This window comes from Tympanuchus pallidicinctus, unplaced genomic scaffold (assembly GCF_026119805.1).
Source record: "Tympanuchus pallidicinctus isolate F22 unplaced genomic scaffold, pur_lepc_1.0 scaffold13, whole genome shotgun sequence".
Taxonomy (NCBI): Eukaryota; Metazoa; Chordata; class Aves; order Galliformes; family Phasianidae; genus Tympanuchus; species Tympanuchus pallidicinctus.
Window position 1 is genome coordinate 1,945,212 of NW_026294648.1, and position 20,830 is coordinate 1,966,041.

At 42.5% G+C, this 20,830-nt stretch overlaps 2 protein-coding genes across 4 annotated transcripts in view; both read right to left on the reverse strand.

Moving 5' to 3' along the window:
- TBC1D8B (TBC1 domain family member 8B) overlaps positions 1-13,310 on the reverse strand; it is a 31,482-nt gene extending 18,172 nt beyond the window's left edge. The window contains exons 1-4 of one of the 2 annotated variants that reach the window (XR_008204154.1): positions 13,112-13,310; positions 5,356-5,466; positions 930-1,048; positions 138-363 (exon numbers count right to left, since the gene is read on the reverse strand). Coding sequence is in view for 1 of the 2 variants with exons in the window: in XM_052673117.1 (XP_052529077.1) it covers positions 138-363; positions 930-1,048; positions 5,356-5,466; positions 13,112-13,241 (586 nt within the window). In the remaining variant the exon portion in view is untranslated. The remainder of the gene's footprint in view (positions 1-137; positions 364-929; positions 1,049-5,355; positions 5,467-13,111) is intronic. The other variant, XM_052673117.1, reaches the window with a different exon arrangement.
- Positions 13,311-18,639: 5,329 nt separating this feature from the next.
- The window catches only part of RNF128 (ring finger protein 128), a 36,060-nt gene continuing 33,869 nt past the window's right edge, over positions 18,640-20,830 (reverse strand). For both annotated transcript variants that reach the window (XM_052673138.1, XM_052673137.1), the window contains exon 7: positions 18,640-20,068. In XM_052673138.1, coding sequence (XP_052529098.1) covers positions 19,950-20,068 — 119 coding nt within the window. In that variant the 3' untranslated portion in view covers positions 18,640-19,949. The remainder of the gene's footprint in view (positions 20,069-20,830) is intronic.

Here is a 20,830-nt window from a genome sequence, read left to right on the forward strand (position 1 = left end):
CTCTACTTTAACAATTATCAATTAGACACCTGCTCACATGGCAAATCACTTCCTCATGACATAAGAAAAATGCTTCCACATGTGAAACATATACAGTAAAACATGAAAGGACCAGCCTTAGCTTAGGCCTTACTTACTTTCTGCTCCCAGCAAAAATGAGTAAAAGCTCAGGAAGTTGGTACTAAGATAAAGCCACCCTTGACAAGGCACCCGGCCCTTCCAGTAGCTGCATGAGTAATAGGTAACCAACTTCTCCTGCTCTGGTAATCCAAAGCACCTCTCAAACTTCATAAGACCTTCACGAAACTTCTCGGGATCTTCTTCTTTTGTAAAAGAACCTTTTCCTTCCTCAGCAATCAAACCCTAAAACAAGAGAACAGTTGTTTCACATACGTATCCATAAACGTGGATGTCTTATAAAAAACTGCACACATACAAAGGAGTATTCTCCTTACAGGATATTGTATTTTACAACTTGAAGAACAGTCTGAGGATCAAAACACAAGGTTACAGCTCACACGTGCCACTTCAGATTCAAACAGCTTTGGCATGACACACATCTTCAGGTTTCCTTATCTGAAAACAATCTATTTTCCTCACTTAATCACATGAACTTCAGGGCTAAATGTTTAGTAATTGCAAAATGAACTCTCATATACTTCCTAGGGGTTCTCAAAACTATTGTGAGATAATTTGTTATCAGTTCCAGACCACTATCTAAAGGCACGTGGTGTACCATTTACCAAGACATAATTTGTGTCGAACAACTTTATTTAACTATGTGGCAGATAAACAGTAACAATGGAGCGTATTATTCACTCAGAAGTACACAATATCGTGGTGCTGTCTGCATGGAACATAATATTTGTGTACATTTAGAAGTAAAAATACTCAGCCTTTCTCAATTGTGTCATGTGCCTTCTACTTACTCTTATCTTTCCCTGGACAAAGCTTGTAATATCTTCATTTGAATCAAACACCGATAAAATGTTCATGACATTGTGTTCCAACCAGTCCCAATGTTCTGTTATCTCTTCTCTGCTGGCTCCTGATGGAAAGTAGAAAGATAGAAGTGACTTTAATTACTTCATTAAAAACATTAATCAAGAGAATATTCAGCAAATTTCAGGTTCACAGAGTAATTTACATCCACAAATCCAAATCACAGTAATGACACTGCTGTGTTTTTATCTTTCAGGCTCTTTACGCAGCTGTACTTCTAGCCATTACCCCTAGAAGCATTCCAGCTTTGTCAAGATTTTGTGGCTCAGTGCTGAAGCCAGACTGGGACTGACAGTTCCTCTGGCTCACCAGCATCACCAGCATCACCAGCATCCCCAGCACACACCCATGTTAGTACGTAGGACGCTCCCCTCGAAGGTGGGAAACACGAGATCACATTCAGAAACTTATCAGAAAATAAACATGAGCTTTTGATACACTCAGCTTTGATCACAAAGCCACAGCAGTTCCCACAGGAGAACTGCCAGCCTCGGATTTGCACTGGTGCACAAACACTCCTCCCAAGGGTAAGGTTGTATCACCATACGCACCTCCATGGCCAGGATGGTAGCAAAGATTTTTCTCTCTTTGGATACATAAAACAACCATTTCTGCTGCCTACCACAAACATTTGCTTATGCTCAGTACAAGTCATTGTTTTATCACATTCTCTGTCAAGTCACATTTTAATTAGATTTCTAATCACACTAAGCACTAATGGTGCTAAGCCAAGCACCATTCAGGAAACAGCTGTCATTCCATCTATATAGTAAAGTTCTGCTTACATTCTAATTCCAAACAATGCAATGTTTTCCTGCAGTTAGAGGGTTCTAAAAGAGGACAGAAGCAGAGCTGTGCCCTAGATCGAAAGCCATATACCCCAGACCTCCTGCGCCAGGACAAAAGGCTCATTCATACCAGCTGAATGACCCCAGAAGCAGCATCTGGCACCTCCAGAATTAGTACCGTTTTTCTTCTGAACCCTATGGGACTGCAGTGCTAAGGAATTAAGGAATGCCTCCTCCTCTTTCGTTACATACAAGCCAGAGGAGTAACTTAAAAATCTGCCATCACTAGCCATAAGGAACATGCAAAACATAGAGACAAGACAAAATTCAATGCTCCCAGAATGTAAATATGGCACTTGCAAATAGCTTAGAGAAAAGACGACCTCATTATGTTACTTTACTCACTTGACAGGGCTTTTTTTCTAGGTTTCAGAAGGCAATCACTTACTTCACTGTGAATGTCACTGTGATTTTACAGCAAAAAAAACCACCAACTATCTCACCTAAACTACTTAGAAACAGATTAGTGGCTTGCTTCAAATAGAAGGGAAAACTCTTACTGCTAGATACAAGCTGTGAAATGGTTATGATAATTCATCTTACTCTTTTCACATACTCGCTTTCCACGCAGGTGGAAACAGGTAAAAAAGCAGAGCTTATACTAGTGAACCAACAGAAGAGGCCTAGAAAATTCAACTCCTTAAAGACAGGTGATTCTTTCCACTCCATCAGATGGGGGGATACAGAGAGAAGGAAACGGAGGGGAAGAATTTACATAGGATTCAATAAAAGGATTTTAGAACATACGTGAGTTGGTTGTTATATCCTTCCCAGGAATGCTCACAACTAAACAGTCTACAATCACATACTGTCACTACCCCCAGGCAACAAGACACCATGCACAATTTCTGTTTTTTCAATCTACTTTGTAAAGACTATATGAACAACTTTCAGTGGACTCCACAGAATTAAGGCTGCCTTAAGGGAATAAACAGAAATCGATCTAAATACTGTTAGTTAGGCTGTGCTACACATGCTGGATTTGCAATGACACTTGAAAAATGACAGAGTAATTAACGAAGCAATGAAATCAAAACGAATTCTCCCTCTTCGACTACATATTCAGAGCAATTATTTGAGTCACTCTAAGAAGCAAAGGCACAGATGTGGCACAATGAAGATGAAACTATTTCTAAACATTTAAACAATTCAGCAGTACTGTTTCAGACCCTCACTGTGTGGAAGCAGGAAGGAAAGCAATCTCCTCCTCCATTTATTCACTTCACAGAAGGAACAATGTGTTTCATAACACGAAGTATATTTACACCGTGAAGCCTTTTGTTCTAAAGTGTACTTAAGTAGCACAGAACTGGCAAAAATTCAGTCCTAGGGTGAAGATTACCTTTCATGTTTTCTCAGGAGCTTACCGGATGCCGTTAGAATCCCCCAGAGTGCACTTCCAACTCATTTATCAAAGCACCTTTCTTAACAGCCTGACACCATTTGTTCTGACCTCACTGGAAGAAGTCTCCAAATTTTATTTACAGCCAATGCACGAACCATTCAAATTGTATTTCATTTATAAGGCTGCCCTTTCGAAGTGAGACATTATGAACTACATTAAGTCATTTAACAATTCTCTTGCTGACTACTGCTCCTCAGATGAGCCCTTGAAGAACACGAGTACGAGCCGATCAGCACTGCAGCATGAAATGCAGAAACAATCGAGCCAAACATTGAAAAGGAAACATCAGAATTTATGCAGTGGCTAATTTAATTTTAACAAACAGGAAAAGGCACAATTGCTTATTTAAGGTGAATAATGAAGGTTTATAAAGAAAACAGTACAATTTAATGCAACAAGAGCACTGCATTTACTGGTAGAATTATTCAGGCTGAGGGAGCTGGGCTTCTTCAGGCTGGAGAAGAGGAAGCTCTGGAGAGATCTCATCATAGCTTACCAGTACTTCAAAGGAGCTTATAGACAGGAGGGAGACTGACTTTTTATGCAGTCCGATCGTGACAGGACAAGGGGGAGTAGTTTTAATCTAAGAGAGGGGAGACTTAGGTTAGATGACTGCGGAAAATTATCACTCAGAGGCTGGTGAGGCAGTGGAAGACATTGCCCAGAGAATTTGTGGATTCCCCGCTCCTGAAGACATGGAAGGTCAGGTTGGATGGGCCCTGGGCCCTAATTTGATTCCTGATTTAGTGGTTGTCAATCCTGCCCACAGCAAGGCATTGGGACTAGATGATCTTTATGGTCCCTTCCAACCCAAGTCATTCCATCACTTTATGATTCCTTCTATCACATAAACTTTTGCAGAGTGGCACCTCTAATTTTCCTTCAAAACTCATCTTTTACCACAGGTCTGGATGCCTGTGAGACCAGAGAAGTCTAGATAGAGATTGGGTTTTTCACTTCTGTACAGAACACAACTAACTAAAAAAACTTAAAGCACGGAAAAAATGAACTAAAATGTGGGTTCTTTTAAGTGTAATTATAGACTTTTTCACAGTTTTTAATAAGCCTAAGAAATGGATTAATCCTACAACAGTTACATTTGTCATCTGACCACGTGACTATCTTAGTTTCAACATAAAGGCAAGATCATGCTGAAGAAGAAAAAACAGTGATGCATGCAAAGAACTGAGTTCTCTCAACTTTTGAAATGGAGGTCTCTCTGAATACTTGATATTCCAGCAGTGTGTGTAAGGGAATTTACACTTATTTCTCAGGGGAAGCTGCAGAATTTAAAAACAAATAATAACAACAACAAAATCAACCTAGTAATAACAATGCTTTAGGAAAAGCCACGTACTCCACTTTCAAGGTCAATTTTCTTTTCCATTTGCTACTAATAACATAACACGCAAACGAGAAAGAACCTCTTACACCCTAAGACCAACAGATATGAGGAAGAATTCAGCTGCTATCATGACATGAAGGTTGGCTCATTCTTAACAAAGATAAAGTAGAAAAATAAAAATCAGATAAGCAATTCCTGCTATTTATACCTATAGCTTTTATACTTAATCCCCTCAACGGTCAACTATTCCATATTATCCTAAACTATGCCAAATTACAGACCTCCTTTGCAACTTAGAAAATAAAAGATTGTGCCCCTTCAATTCTAAGAGAGCATCAAGGCAGTTCCTTAGTACTATACAGACTGCTGCAAAAAAACAGGCAAGCTGACCTTATCATATGAAGGGTCCATAGGTATATTCTGAAAAACTGGAACCATAAACCACTGTCAATCTCAGGACTGAAATATCCTGAGCATCACTATATATGGGGCCCTGGGCAGCCTGGGCTGATATGAAATGTGGAGGATGGTGGCCCTGCATGTGGCAGGGGATTGGAGATTCATGATCCTTGAGGTCCCTTCCAACCCTGGCCATTCTGTGATTCTGTGTGATTATCAAATAATTTTCAACCATGTGAAGATCACTGGAATGAATGATGTGAGAGGATGAACCCAACCATAAGATTCAGCCCATCCTTTGCATCCCAACTTTTCATTTTATAAACTCACTTAGCTTCTAAAAGAACAGTACATACCACATGCAATGGACCAGTAGACCTGTGAGTCCGGTGTCTGATGCAGGATGCGAAATGGGGCCACTTTTGATGTAGAATCCAATACTGCATCTAGAGTTCCCACGAGAAGACCTGAAGGAAAGCACACGCAGCCTGGTAAAACCAAAGCTGTGAAATGCATACTTACCTCCCAGTTCCTTTCTTACTGAATAGGAATGTTATCCAAGTGAAGATTTATTCTGTAATAAGCTCTGAGAAAAAAAGAAGCACAGATGAACAAAATGAGAAGCCTTCCCAGAGGAAGCTGCTGGGAAGCCGTTACAAACATTATAAACACAGACTGAGGGTGAAAAAGTTTGAGATGATGCCCTTGGAAGCAACAGCCATGCAGTATAGTAAACCAGAGGATAACCTAAGAAGGATCATGGCAGTTCCCAGCCTTCAATAAGCACGAGCAGAGATTGGACTACCTCTTCATTAGTCACTTACTGTGTTCTGTTTTGCAAAGGAAACAGTTCTAGGGAAATTGTACAAACATGATGTCTGATTTATGAAAATCTCATGCACTCCCTTCACATGAGAACACCATGTCACACTCCTTATACAGACAGAAGTTTTCCTGTTCATTCAATTCTCCAGGCATTGGGCTACAAAATGTGTTTTTTTAGCAAGTCTATCATAAGACTCCATTATAAACCATGGAACATGAGGATTTCATCCTGCCATCATGTGTGATGATGCATTACTTCATTACAGATTACTGGTACCAGATACAATGACCATGTTACCTCCTTGCCCCTAAATATTGAATTAGTTCCACTTAAACACAGTTTACATCAAAATACTAACAAAACACACTTCATCTCTACTAAAAAAAAAAAAAAAGACACTCTCTCCTCTCTCTCGATATTTCCTGACAAAATGAGTATGCATTTTATCTTGACAAGCAAAATCATTGTCACTAAGAGTAACAAAGATGTTACACAGCTCAGAGATCTTAAAAGCTGTATTTAAAGCTAAGAACCAAGAAATTCTAAAAGAAGAAGAAAAATCAACACAGAAAAAAATACAAACTTCTGGATTCTGATGTTCAAGTAAATCCTGTTACAACAGCAATGAAAATACAAGCAATGCTGTCACTCTACTTTCCTTCCATTAATCCCTCCTCAACTTAGGAAAGTACCAGTTGTGAGTACTCAGTGAATCAAAGCAAGACCCCTCAATTTTATCCAGGCATTTATCCTCTGAACACGATTTCCCTTGCAGCACAGACCTCGTGTGACCTATCGATGTGGCTATTCAATTTTCAGAATGATTTTCCTTGTCTTAACAAAATGGAAGCAAATAAAAACCACAAAGGGAACCCAAGGACCAGTAAATCTCATCAATCAAAACTATTACCTTGCATTGCCTGCAACTTATAGACTGTTCCTGTTGAAAAGTAGCATTTTTTGTACATTCAAACTACAGTCAGTCATTGAACAGATAACATTCATAACTGCTTTAAGAGCTGTGGCTTACTGAGTCATAACACTGAGCTCATCGTCACAAAGCTGGCTCTGCTTCAGTAGATACTTTATTATCTTCTACAATTCTCCTCATCATATTTTTGTTACGATATGGTACCACGACATTAGTCACTGTTGCTAAGGTTGATGCAACAGCTCAGCTTGTGTGAATGAGTGTGACAGCACACTAGGGAGCAGCATTCCTGAGTGCTGTAAGAGCTCCCATCAGTTTGGAAGACCATCAGATTTTATAGATCATATCACAGATCATCATATCACAGAATTTTAGGCACAAACTGCATCAGTATTTCTCATTTCAGTAGTTCCACCAGTCAGCAGTGCTGTCTACAACACAACTGCAGATTAGTGCTTCAGCCATTAAATATTCAAGAGGTGATGAGCTCATTTCACAGCTGCAGTTACTGGCATCACTGCAAGGACCTGGCAGTCCCACCTGCTTTTCCTGGGCCTGAATATGCTCCGACTACAAGAAGGGAACGTTCATTTCCAAGGCTGCAGACAAGGAAAGGTTTAAAGGTCATTAGTCCAAGGATATTAATTGTAAAATAAAGGAGTAGAGAGCAGAAAAATCAGCAACTGCTCAACCCAAATAGTGGCATTACCTCCATAGGGGATGCAAGAGGAAAAAGCAAATCAGACCCTATTTGCCAATCCCTTGCCAATGATATGCAGCATACTGTTCTCAAACACCAGTTCTAGGGACAACCTTCAGAAGGTCACCTACTAGAGTTAGGGTAGTATGGTTAAGTTGCAGCTGGACTCTAAGATGATCTCTAAGGTCTTTTCCTATCTGAGCAATTCTACGATTCCACTCTCACCTCTGCTCTCAGACCCACAGTTTCTGGCATTGATTTCAGCCAAGTCGTTCTCCAGCCTCACACAGGGAATGATTTCAGCTTTTGACAACTTCAGTGATGCACACTCACAAGGAGAAAGGTTCTGTTTTTAGAAAACACTCTCAATTTCATGGTTATTTAAGTAAAACCATTGAGAAGCACCATGGATACTGAAGTGCACAGAGAAAAACATCCTAGAAAATAAAGGGGCCAGGAAACCTGAATAGCTTTGGAATAAGGTGATCTTTGCAAAACTTTATGTAGCCTTGGGCCAACAGAATACAAACAGTAGCTGACATTATATCAGGAACAAATTGCCTCAGTGACACCAAACCTTCAGAGCTGAGTGTGGATGACTCAGTGGTAACTGGAAGCACTGTGCCTTGCATAGTATCCTTGGTACTTTGCTGCAGAGACATCCACCAGAACATGTTCACCATGAATTCTGCTCTCACTTGTACCAACTTACGGCAATAATGCCTATCTGCTACATGAAAATAACTGCCCAGCACTTTGTCTTTTGGGAGCGACACTGCTGTGTTCTTCTATCTCACCAGGCTCATCCACAGAGTACTGCCGAGTGCTTTCCCTAAAGAACTGCTGTTGCTCTGAAGCAGAGTTGGCACAAGCCTGTTTGCTCCTCTGCTGCCTAACAGTACCTTTGAGATCAATAATTGATGAAATTAAAACCAGATCACTCTCCTGATTTACTACATTAGAAGTGTTGCTGGACATCAAATATTGATGAGAGTTAGAGCTCCTTACAGACAGAGATGCTTCATCAGCACAGTGCTGGCCAGCCCCGCGTCCCCAGGGTCTCTCAAAGCAGACACATCCAGGTACAACTGAGGCTTCACTCCACGTTTGTTTACGCTGATGTAAAAAGGCACAGTGTGAAAGTAATATAAGAGCTGCATCTGAGTGACAGCAAATGCAGAAAGTGGAGCTCTGCAGGAAGAGTTTGGTTTGGCATTAATTAGAGCAACCTGAACCTTAAAGCAAGTCCAAAGGGGAAAAACACTATGAAAAAAGTAGGCTTGTGTCAGAAAATAAATATCACTCATTTCAATCAGATATTTGTTATAGTTCAAGAGCAACACCTGTTTATAGTATGGAACAGAATGGGCGGAATCCCACTGAGGACACCTCCCAGCAGGGACGCATGCAACAGCCTCAGCACCTTCCAAAACCAGCATCTCTATGTTCAGAAGAAACATAAACATGAAGAATGTAAAGCAATGGCTTTTACATGAACTGTTCAGTTGTTTTTGTATTGTAACGTCAATAATAAATAAAGTCAATAATAAATTGTGCATTAAAGAAGGAAATCAACCCTGGAGGCAATGCAATGCAAGAGACCCACACCACAAATCCTCACCACCATAAATATTTGTTTACAAAAGCAAGATAAAGCCTCATCCCAGAATGTTAAATACATTTACACAGCATTTTGCTTCACTTAAAATTAAAAAAAAAGTTTATCTAGTGACAACTGGCCATTTACAAGCGCTATACTTAGCCAAAAAAACCTCTCTGTCTCAGCGTGCTTTATTTAAAATGAGAGAATGTCAACTTGTGAATAAGACTCCCTGTCCCATTTCTTCAAATTAAACACAGAACTCCTTTTTTTGTTTGTTTTGTTTTGTTTAATTGTATTTCCAAATCAGCTTGGTCTCATGACTAAGGAACCTCAGCTTACGGCTCTACAGAGCATGGACTGAGATGCAAATGCTCTTTAGCAATTGAGATGTAAAACTGGTTCATCTAAGTCTCCTGTGAGTAGGATTTCATCTCTATTTACAATGTACATTCTGGCCAGTGCTTATGACTCAGGTGAGACAATGGCAGCTTATTAAACAAAGGTGTGTATTCAGGGCCATATGTAAAAGTACTTGTGGCAATAAAGATATCCTTGAAAACTGGGAAATTAGAAACTTTCTGTAAAAAAGACAAACACTGGTCTCCTTGGTAGGTCCAGTGGCAAGTCTGACATACATCAGCTCCTCCTCTTCTTCGCTTCTGCACAGCTAAAGGCTACAGAACATGAATAGATGTCAATTCAATACGCAATCAGAGCTAAATAGAGAGGTGAGTAAAACTCCTGAACATCTAAGCAGTGCAGCACCTTCTGCGGAGACCAAGCAAGATGACCTTGAGTGCCAACCCTTCTGTCCCCAAGGCAGCAGCACAGCCACACCGCAGCGCTGCCTGCTCCTCCCAGTGCCAGCAGAGCTGCCATACTTGCTCTTCACCAGACAGTGGGACACACTACTACAGACCTCTGTGGCAACTTGAAAACTACCCGAAGTGCAAGCTGCACCTCTCCAGCCTCACACCCAACTCCACAGCACAGACCTTGAAGTTCCAAAAAACAAACATCGCCTCTCTCACATACTGAGCCTACTTGCAAAGCTTCCCAAGCTTCCACTCCTGCCCTGCTATTCCCACTAAAATGAATTCCTGTAAGATCACTGAGTACCATTTTTAATTGACCCAATGGGAAGTTCTGTGTGAGGCAAGGTCCCTGCTGCTTATACTCACCATGCTAAAGTGTTCTTTAACATAATGCCCTTTGACAGATAAAGTCAAATAGAGCATACACAAGCCTAGCTCTGTCTCCAGCCTCCTCTGCTAGCACGCTAGGTAGCAGTGACACAGACAACAGGCTGCATTCTACAAGCAGGAATAGCATCAAGAACCTTCTGCAGATTCAGGATAGCAGTAATTGCTGCTGGAAATCTAGGACTCAAAGAGTCAGGATTTTTCCCAACATTTGAAATCTCCCTTTTTTCAAGCACAGCACATTCAGTGAGCAGGGAAGATTATTCCCAACCATGTGCTTTACCAGTAAGTGTCTCTCCTCTCACAGTTGTGCTGTACACTGGAGCAGAAAGGAAAAAGCTAAAGCATGTCACTGAAAGACTGGTATTTTGTAACATCATATATAATTACTCCAGAATACCTGCCTTCTAGCTAAGGTCCTATAACCAAACAATATATATAACTGAAACAAGGTCTTCATGACCAACCTACTCGATCTCACTAGATCTTGTGTACAGCATGTGCATTCCCAGCAGCAATTTCCTGTCACTGTAACTGTGCTTTGTCACACACACCATTTTGTTTAACTGTATCCTTACAAATACACCCTAGAAGGACTAAGCAGACCTCCTGTAGTGGCTCTGCAGAAACAGAAGGAGTGGAGGACATGGCCACACAGCTGCACTGCAGGCAGAAGATTCTGTGACAGCACAGTGCAGGTGAAATATCAGGAAGTAGAAGCAGTCAAACAGGTTACAGTATCCGCACCCTTAGGTGAGGTCTAAGGAGGAAAAGAGAATGAAATGTAAAACTAAGCAGGTGTATAAAGGCAGAGAAGACCAAGGCTAAGCGAAACCAGCACAAAGTATCCATCTCTATCCACACTAACCAACTAGTAAACTACACTGTGCGTGGACACAAACCACAGGAGCTAGCCATCACCAAAAGATGACAAACCGACCCTGTTGTACCAGTCCAAAGGGATGCATAAACAAATCTAAGCGTGGATTTCTTTATAAGCCCATGCTAACACATCAAACCCTGCCTTCCTCTTTTACTCGGTCTGCACCTTCTGCTTCTGGTTGTGCCCTCAATACTCACTTGCTCCCTCCTCAAAGTCTTCCTTACTGAGCATATTCTTGTATCACTGGAAATCCATTGCAGCCGTCCCTCAGCCAGCACATCAGTGCAGTCCCAGCCATGCAGCACTCTGCACCTTCCTCCCCATGCTATGTTGAGGCACTGTCCCTCTCCTCCTACAGGGCTCCATTTCCCAGTCCCTTTCACCCTGTGTCGCATCAGCTGGAAAACATTGCTCACAAGAAAAGCAAAAGGCTCTCGCTGGCACTCTCCTAGGTGATGGCATAACATAATAGCTGTTCATTGCTTTTTTTCTGAAGTAAGCACTAATTATCTGAGTCACACACAGTACTAAGAAATTAAAATCAGGCACAGCAATTTATGCTAGTTTATACCTAGGAGGTTTGAATATTTTCATACCTGCAAACACAAATCTAACTCTGTTATTTTCCAATTCTTCTGCTAACCTTTGTTATTTACCAATTTAATTCAGGAACATCTTACTTTTGCTTCTGTTCACTAAAAAGTAACCTGTGCAAATAAAAGCTGTATGAGCCTCATATAAATAGAAAAGCTATAGAAACAAAACATGCAACACCATCCTGGAAGGCATACCAAAGGAACTATCCCACTTGGGCGTTCTTCCCATGCTGCTATACGCTTGCAAGGTCAGGAGAACAGTGACAGACATCTCATTCTTTCTTTTTGTCGCAGTTCTTGGGTGAATCTTACCACACTGCCTGACAACCTTTGTAACGCTTCAGCTTGCTTTGGTTTCCAAAGACACAGGACAGAGAACAGCCAACCCAGATTGGTGACCAGAGTTGAAAGACATCATCCTTTGTTGTAAGCCGAAGCCTGACTTTATCTACTATAACACCACGATATTCCTAGCATGGAATCTGGGATCATGCAGTTATTTCTTTTTACATGTTCCTTGCCCCCTATAAGTGATTCACATGCCAATGAAACTCCTTTGGTGGGAAGGGCTATTTCTACCTGTGGAATTTGTCAGTCAGACAATTAGATGTTATTAAATTGTTGGGAAGAATTAATAAATGCTTCAATAAGACAATAATGCATCACGTTCAGTACAGCTTACATTATGACGATGCAATTAGAGAGAATGTGAAGATGCAACTCATACGAACCCAGAGACACAACTCATTCGTAACACTTTAAAACCACGCTGGCCACGAGCCAGCAGTGCACCCTTGTGGCCATATGGCCAGCGGTACCCCGGGGTGCAATATCTAAAGGACAGGAGTCAAAGGGATGGGGCCAGGTTCTTTTCAGTAGCATGCAGTGACAGGATAACGGGTAATGGGTAAAACCAGATCAGGGGAAGTTGGACTGGGAGATCCCCATAAGTTCCTTCCAACTCCTTAGGTTCTGTGACACCCCAACGTGACTCCACGTCCCTGTGCCATTTCTTCTCCCACCTGGGGTGCCAGAGGACGTTATGCCACGTACAGTAACCAAACCTGGACACTCCGGTCTGCACCTCCAGTTCTCATGAAATAAAGCCCGCTACAGCGAGCCTGTCGCGGTGTCAGTGCCGCCTCCCGTTTGGCCGAGCCCAGAGCTTCAGCTCTGCCACCTCACCCCCTTGCTGGGGTGCACGCGAAGAGTAAGGAAAGCAATTTTAAAAAAATTTATACTAAAAAAAAAGGGGGGGGGAGGGGGAGGGGGAAGAGCGGGATGGGAAGAAGAAAACAACACCCGAGGCACCTCGCCGCGGTGGATCGGCCCGCGCTCGGCCACCGCAGCACCGCCCGCCCCGCGCAGTACCTGCCAGCCCGCCACCGCCCTCCTCGCCGTAACCCCGCCGCCTCTGCAGCACGAAGTACTGGTTGGAGCGCTCCAGCACCCATAGCTTGAGGGCATTTTTCAGCAACACCTCCTCGGGCTTCAGCCACATCTCGGCGGCTTCACCGCCCTCCGCCGCCACAGCCGCCCATACCCGCCGCCGCCTCCCGCTCCCACGTACGCGGCCCGGCTGCCAAGCGCCGCCGCCACCCCGAGGCACGCTGGGAGACGTAGTCCCGGCGAGAGTCCTCCACGCCTCAGGCCTACAGCTCCCGGCGTGCTCTGCGCGGCCGCCGGCTCAGAGGCGAGGCGGGAAGCGGCGCTTCGCTTGCCGCCCCTGCGGGGTGCAGCCGGGCGTCTCGGCCGTGAAAATCTCCTCACAAAGGGATTTTTGTTTTGCCCCCCCTCGTGGCAGCCAGAGAGGTGCGGCTAAGTTTGGCCAAACATCAAGCATTCATCACCGAAGAACGCTGCTTTGTTTGGTGTTGACGCTTGTTTTCTAGTCTCCCAAGCCTGATGTGCCTTGAGGCAGGCTGGGGCACAGAAAGAAACACCCGAACGCCTGGCCGTGTCACATTGCCCACGCACGTCAGTCACCTCAACCTGCTTGTCAGCCCCGAGCAGGGGAGCAGCAGACATATTGCCACCTATTTACACTTCATGATATACGATGATGCTCTGCCTCCTTGCCTCTATCACCCAATGAAATTACAAGCTCACTTGGAGCAGCTTGGATGTTTTGGGTTTCTTAACAACAGTTTGCCTCAGGGGCTTTGTGCCTTTGTGTGTCTGCAAGAACTTGGTCGTTTGTCCCCATAAAGTAGCTCTTCAGATCATCTACACATCAACTAGCACTATTTTTTTTGGCTATAATAAAACAATCAAGCCTGGTAGTGAGTGAAACAACAGCCTTCACACTGTACATGGCAACCTGTTCAGACTGTACATGGCAACCTGCCCGTATTACTGTCTGCTGCTGCTTACTCCCCTCATGAGCTGATCTCTCAGAGCTAGCTGTCCTGTGGGAAAGCAGTAAGAGGAAACATTTAGAAGTCCTGCGCTGGAAACACTCCACCTGACAGCTGAGGGTTTCTTGGGGCTGTGGGTCAGCACAGTGTGACTCCCAGCTCCACAGGAGGGCCACAACCACAGCCATCCAGCTGCTCAGTCGTCAACACCTAGTGCTCTCTCCCAGTATTTTATTCTCAAGTCTCTTCATGACCTTGCCAGAAGAAACTAGAGGTCTTGCCTTCTGTCATTACACACTGCTTTCCAAATGTATCTTCTGGTGCTGACCAAAACCAAACAGATAAGCTTGAGGGCATGGAAGCCCATTGCCCCTGCAAGAGGTCTCTATGACTTCTCCTAATGATATATTAGGAGTGTGAAAGCCTCACTCCTGGCCTTCACTCCTCATACAGTCTGTCACTTGGAACAAAGTGGGACTTGCCCATTTCCCAGAAACTTCTCTACAGTTTTCTGTTCTGTCAGATCAGTCCCTTAGCACAGTGATTTCTAGCATCAATGACCTTCCTAAAATTTTCCCAAAATAAAGCTTTATTGATTGTGTATCTTATCAGTATGTATTTAAACTCAGACTCTTCTTTAAGCTATTTTTATTAGGAAGTTGTGCACATCGTGCACTAGTGATAGACTTCAAACTCGGCACTTCTTCACTTTATCCACTCTTTCCAGCATTCCCCAGGGCACCCACTTCCTGCAGCGTTTCTGCCAGCCATTAATCTATCTGTGAGTACAGACAGCACGAAATGTTCTAGGCCCTCACCGAAAGGTATTTGGCAATGCCTGTCCACTTCCAGACACATATGGAAGCCTTTACCCAGCAGCACCAGTTTAGTTCATGAGAAGTTTTGAAAACTGGATGAAATGCTCTGGTATAAGGTTTTTATTCCAGTCACTCATTCTATCATAACAAGAGAAGCTCTGCTATTACCTTTCAAACCAAATATAGATTGAATTCAAGCTGCTATTCATTTTACCTATTTTTATTACAAAGTAGGAAGCAACACATTTCTAGTACTTTACATTTACTAGAGCCGAAAAAGAAATGGTAAACTGACAAACATGGTAACTGACCCAGACAAAACATTAATGAGACAAGACAAACAACTACAGTACATCAGCAGATTCTCCATGCGGCAGTCTCTACAATCCATCCACCTGAAGTAACAGATGTCAGTGAGCCCCTGTGGACAAACCGTTGCTGTGGCAGCTGCTGGAGATTGACCAGAGCTGACAGCAATTCCTGCTCAGATGCTGTTCTTCTAAGAGCACTCCCAAAGGGAGTGTTTACCATTTAATTTTCCCCAATTAGCCCAGCCCTTGAATATGAAACACTTACTTAGGATCTAATACAGGCAGTCTAATGCTGATGCTAATTGCAGGGAAAGATGCCCTTGGCATTTCCTACCCAGATCTTGGCTTCTGGCATCTCGTGCAGGCTGGACATGTTAGGACATAAGTTGCGTTCTAGTGCAAGATTCAAACTTTGTTATTTGGATTATAAAAAAGTAACAACAAAAACATCCTTGTTTTCCCTTCTGTTGTTACAAGGTCCTGAATGCCTTCCTTTCTTCTGATTCCTTCAGGCACTGGTTCCTAACAGCCAAATACTATTAAGATGCAGAGTGCAGAGGAATTTATTTATAGATACTTAAATTCTTTCTTAATCAGCGCACAATCATCCTACAGTCTAATCAATGCATTCCACAGCAAGAGAGATCCATTTATGCTGCAGAATTTTTCTTTCACTGCACTAATGACCTCCCGGAAATGGTAAATGATTTTCCTCAAATAACCACAGCCAAGTGTATATAAATAGATAAACAGCTGTATAAACACTTTGGCTTCACTTTGTATAACCAACAGTTTAACAACCAGTGCGGAGAATTACATAGCTGTTAATTCACAGTGGGTGAACATCACAATTTGGTTTCAAGTTTCCCTTAGAGCTAAAATTAAATTGTCAAAGTCAGTAGATTTAATCTACTCCAAAATGTCAGCCATTATGCCCCTGGGGGAGTTGAACACTATTCAAATCTGCACAGGGAAAACATCCATCTAAACCTGGGTGAAAATAGACTAGTGCAGAAGCTAGCCCTCTTGTTAAACACTGAATAAAATTCATTAAATCATGCAGCCAACGTATGAGTAGGCATTTATGCTGCCCAATTGCTAGCCCCCTTGACAGCTACAGATCTTTCTGTCCAGAAATTGAGACGGACAAAGTCTGTCAATTTTATAGGAAATCCAGCTGTCCTTCAGACTCATGTTGCATTTATATGCTTGTGGTCCCTCATCACAAGGCTTGCCTTTCCCTTATCTGCAAAATCTCAGTTACAACTACATTTCCACATGTCTAGAGTGACACCTGAAAATTTTCCTTGATATGAGAAAATTACATTTCAAATTTTGAATTTACAGTAAAATCCCATCCATGCAAAGTCTGGTTTACAAGAAAGCACAGTAATACAGCACCTGATAGTAGGGCAGCAGGGCTTACTCTCCCACAGAGAGGGAAGGCTTTCCCAGTCTCCCTTCGAAAATATGCAGATCTTTACATGTCTAAAACAGAGTTTTGGGTTTTTCACCTCTTGTGGCCACATAATTTCCAGCATCTTACACGGAACCATTGGTATGTACAGTGAAAATCAAAGCTATTCACAATAACAATAAGCTTACATGGCCCTTCAGGAACAATCCTATCCCCAGACATGTTGCTTGCATTTTGCTTTAAGGAAAGAGTCTGTTATGTCATAAAACACACGCCTATATGTATACATACACAGAACTGCAGCATCAGAAAAGATCAGTTGCACAGTGCTTCAAAGGCAGGGTCAGCTAAAGACAACTGCAATGCATGGGAACTTTGAAATACAAAGTTAAAGATTTTCCAAAGCTACTCTTTAAAGAAGAAGTGACTGTAGCAGTACAACAAAGGGAAAAACCTCTGCAGAATTCGGCAAAATGAGAAAAAGCTTTCTCAGAAGGAAACAGCAGCACCCCTGAGCTCCTGTGTGAAATTCACATGCTTTCATTGCCAGTGCTTACAACCAACGTATACAGACTCTTCTTTAAGATGCAAAACCAGAAAAACATTAAATTCTTTTCCCTAGCAACTCAAATACTGTCCCAGTACAAGCACTGCATTTATTCCCTGAACAGTACTTTACATTTGATAGAATAATCTTAAAAACGTTTCTAAAAATTAGCATAGGTTCTTTGAGCACTGAGTAGGTTCACATTTTTACAGAAAACATTTACTGCATCTCATTCTATCTCAGCATCATTGAGCTGACTGAACTGTGTTCATTCTTTGGTACTCCACTAGCTCTTTGAGAAAGTGCTCTGCCCCCACCTTACCCTTTGATGTACCATTAGAAACACCAAGACTAGAAAAAAATGCAGTTGTATCACTTAGAAGACAGTAAATAGAAAGGCTTGAATCCTGTCAACATAACAAAAAATGCCAAAGCAACTTTCAATGCATTGAGTTTGAGGGAGATCAACTTTTGTTCCCATTAAACACAAAGTCTGGTGGATGATTTCACAAAACTATTACCACAAAATTCTACTATGTTACAGCTTACACACCACAAATGCATAAAGCTTCCAGACATGAAATTTAAGTGTTTGGAGGAGTGTGCTTACCTCTTGGCAGCTCCCTTCTCCGCTCTACGCTTCAGGTGCAGAATAGAAAGATATTCACAGCTACAAGCAAGATAAAGATTCAGCAAGAAATCAGATTATATTCAGATTCACACTTTGAGCCCATAACCAACCAATGCTTCCTGGACTTGATTTGGAGATCTGCAATAGAGAGTCGTGGCCAACTCCATCGGGTCGCATTTCTGTACTTCCATAGTCAGTCAGCAGTACAAGGCTGTACCTACTGCCAAATTAGGTACAAATTAGGTAAAGAGTTGTCAAATCCTCTAACATCATATTAAAAAACAACAGGCATTTAACAGTTTCTAAAATGCCTTGCAAGACTAAGAGCATTAACTAAGGGCACAATTGCTGATCAACCAGCAGAAAGTGAAAGGCAAGTTTCAGGAGTTCAGGTAAGACTGCCTCGTACTGATCTGTGCACAGGGGGGCAGGTCAGAAGCACATCAGGCAGTTGTGGCACATGTAGGGAGCCTCTTAAAAGAAAAAAGAGGATAATTCAAGACATCACACCATTTGCTTTCCCCTGCCCTCCCAGCACACTGAGTTGGCTATTCAGCCTTAGCAGCCGGCCCTACAGCACTTGTATTTCCTGTACACAGAGTACCGAAAGGCCAGCGCCTGGTAGCTGTAATGTTGGAGCCCACACAACGGAAGCAGCCTGCACATCATCAGCACTCCTTACTCATACCGGTTCAAGCAAGAGCTGCTGTTTTGGCCTCACCAACACGCAATGACTTTCAGAGCTGTGGGACAGGGCAAACCCAAGAAATGTATCTGCTTCCACGCAAGAGCTAGTAAGCAACATTTCATGTCAGTCATAAGGAGGTCATCAGAATATAGTTTTATTTACATTTTCATATTCAAATTCAATACAAATCACAAAATATTTACAACATTTTAAATTACACTATAGATAAGAAAATGCATTGCTTTTCCCCTGCAGATTCAATTGTACCTTATTGCGGGCTTTAAGACAAAGCTCTGCTAACATTAGAAACAAACCATAGCTACAGAGATAAAAAAAATAAAGTGCATCTGTAAGATGTCCTTACTCACCCTTAGCGGGCAAGGCCCTAGACTTAATATTGAGGCACCCAATGCTCCTCTTCAGCCCCCCACCCACTGAACTCCTCACAGACAGCTGAACATTTCTCCAATCATCTGTTACATTTACAGGACATTAGCCGGCCCTGCAGCTTTAGCACACAAGCAAGACACTGCACAGCAACAGTCCAGAGCAGTCCAGCATTTTCCAGAGATTTGGTTCTTCCCCAGGTGTTGTCTGAACAAGTCACAGCAGATCCTTTGAGAAGGATCTATCTTCCCACCTTCAGTTCAAGTCTGCCACAAAGCAGAACTCCTGCATATTGCTGGTGCAAGAGACAGTTATAATTCCAAAAATCATGTAGGATCTTTCAGACTGTCTGGTATCAACAAGTCTGAAAAGTTCCTGCACTTGTTCCCTTCACAGAATTGTGCAAGTCAAATTCGGCCTGTCAGCCTGAAGCCCTCTTTTTCCCTTTAGGAATGTGGAGTTGAGAAGTAAATCGATGGATTAGATCTGTTCACCAAATAACCAAAAGACTGTGGGCAAAATCCAGTTTGACAGGCATTACACTTGGTACTTTCTCCTATCAAATCAGGGCACTGAAATATTAAATATAGTGTTGCTTTAAACTGAACAACTGTGGTAAATAAGTATTAGACCAGATAAAAATCTATTTCATTACAATGAGAACCCACTTGAATTAAAAACAAACAAGAAAAGTCAAAATAATTCCCAGTAGAGACAGCTACTACATAAAGAAACTTCTCCTTCTTTAAGCAACTCAAATGCTGAAGAGAAGCTTTGCTGAAGATGGAACTTCTGTTTTAGTGTTACAATCTGATGGTTTTCATTATATTTGACAGCTTTACCTGAAGGGTGCTAAAACTAATTTCCACATGGGAGATGTAGTTTTAAGAATTGAAAACCATATTATCATGAATGAAACGTGTTTAATCTTAGCATTTTCAAGGTATTGATGCTGCTACAGTCATCCACTGGGTTCTTCAAACGCGTGGTGTACGTGCGATGGCAGTAGGCAGCTCCTTGCAGAAGGCTTATACCATGTTGCTGGGCACATTCTTAGGACCTAACTTCAGAAACTTGTGTTTCGTCCGCCTCAAAAGTTGGGTTGTCAAGGGGAGGAAGAACAGCCACAGCTGAAGTCTGAGATTCATTATTTACAAGATGTGTGTTGTCATCTGTCCAGAACAAAAACAAGATGCAAAGGGTTACAGGCAAGCTTTACTACCTTAGCCAAGACATGCTTGCTTTATTTCTACAAGCCCACTGCAGCAGTCCTTTCCCAGCACTTTTCCCAGACAGCAGGAAATCCAAAGTCACTCCCTAACTACCACTCTTCTGCTGGCTCTCAGTTTGTGAGCACATTCCTGCCATTTTTTGTTATTTCTAGCAGTGTTCTCTGGGCTTTGCAATCCAATTCCCGCTAGTGTCAAGCAAGCCTAGGTTGTGTACAGCAGTGGCAGAAGGCAACATAAGGATAGAAAGTCCCACTACAAGGAGACTGAGAATTCTCCTGTCTTTATGGTACTAAAGATGGGCATCAGGAGTAACGGAGATAACAGAGTCAGGAGAAACTGTGAGAGAGACAGCAATTTGGAGACAGTGGCCTTATCCTTACAGCCTGCCTGTCAGGCTGACATTAGAATTTGTTCTTTCTGCTCAAGGTGAGAACAAGGGCCCACACCATACTGCTCAGTCCCACATCTCTTCATTGGCTTGTAGGAATGCAAATTTCAGCTTCTGAAGTTTAGCCTACGGAAAATGCCTTCTCCTTAGCCAGTGTGCCCAAAAAGGGCACAGCGTCCCATAGATGGCAGCAAATCCCACACTTTCCAATCAGCTTGGGATCCAGCAGGAGAGCTAAGCAGCCTCAGCACCTCTCCCCTGTCTGAAAGCCTCTCCTTTTACTCCTCTTTCCAAGGCAACACCAGAATCCAATG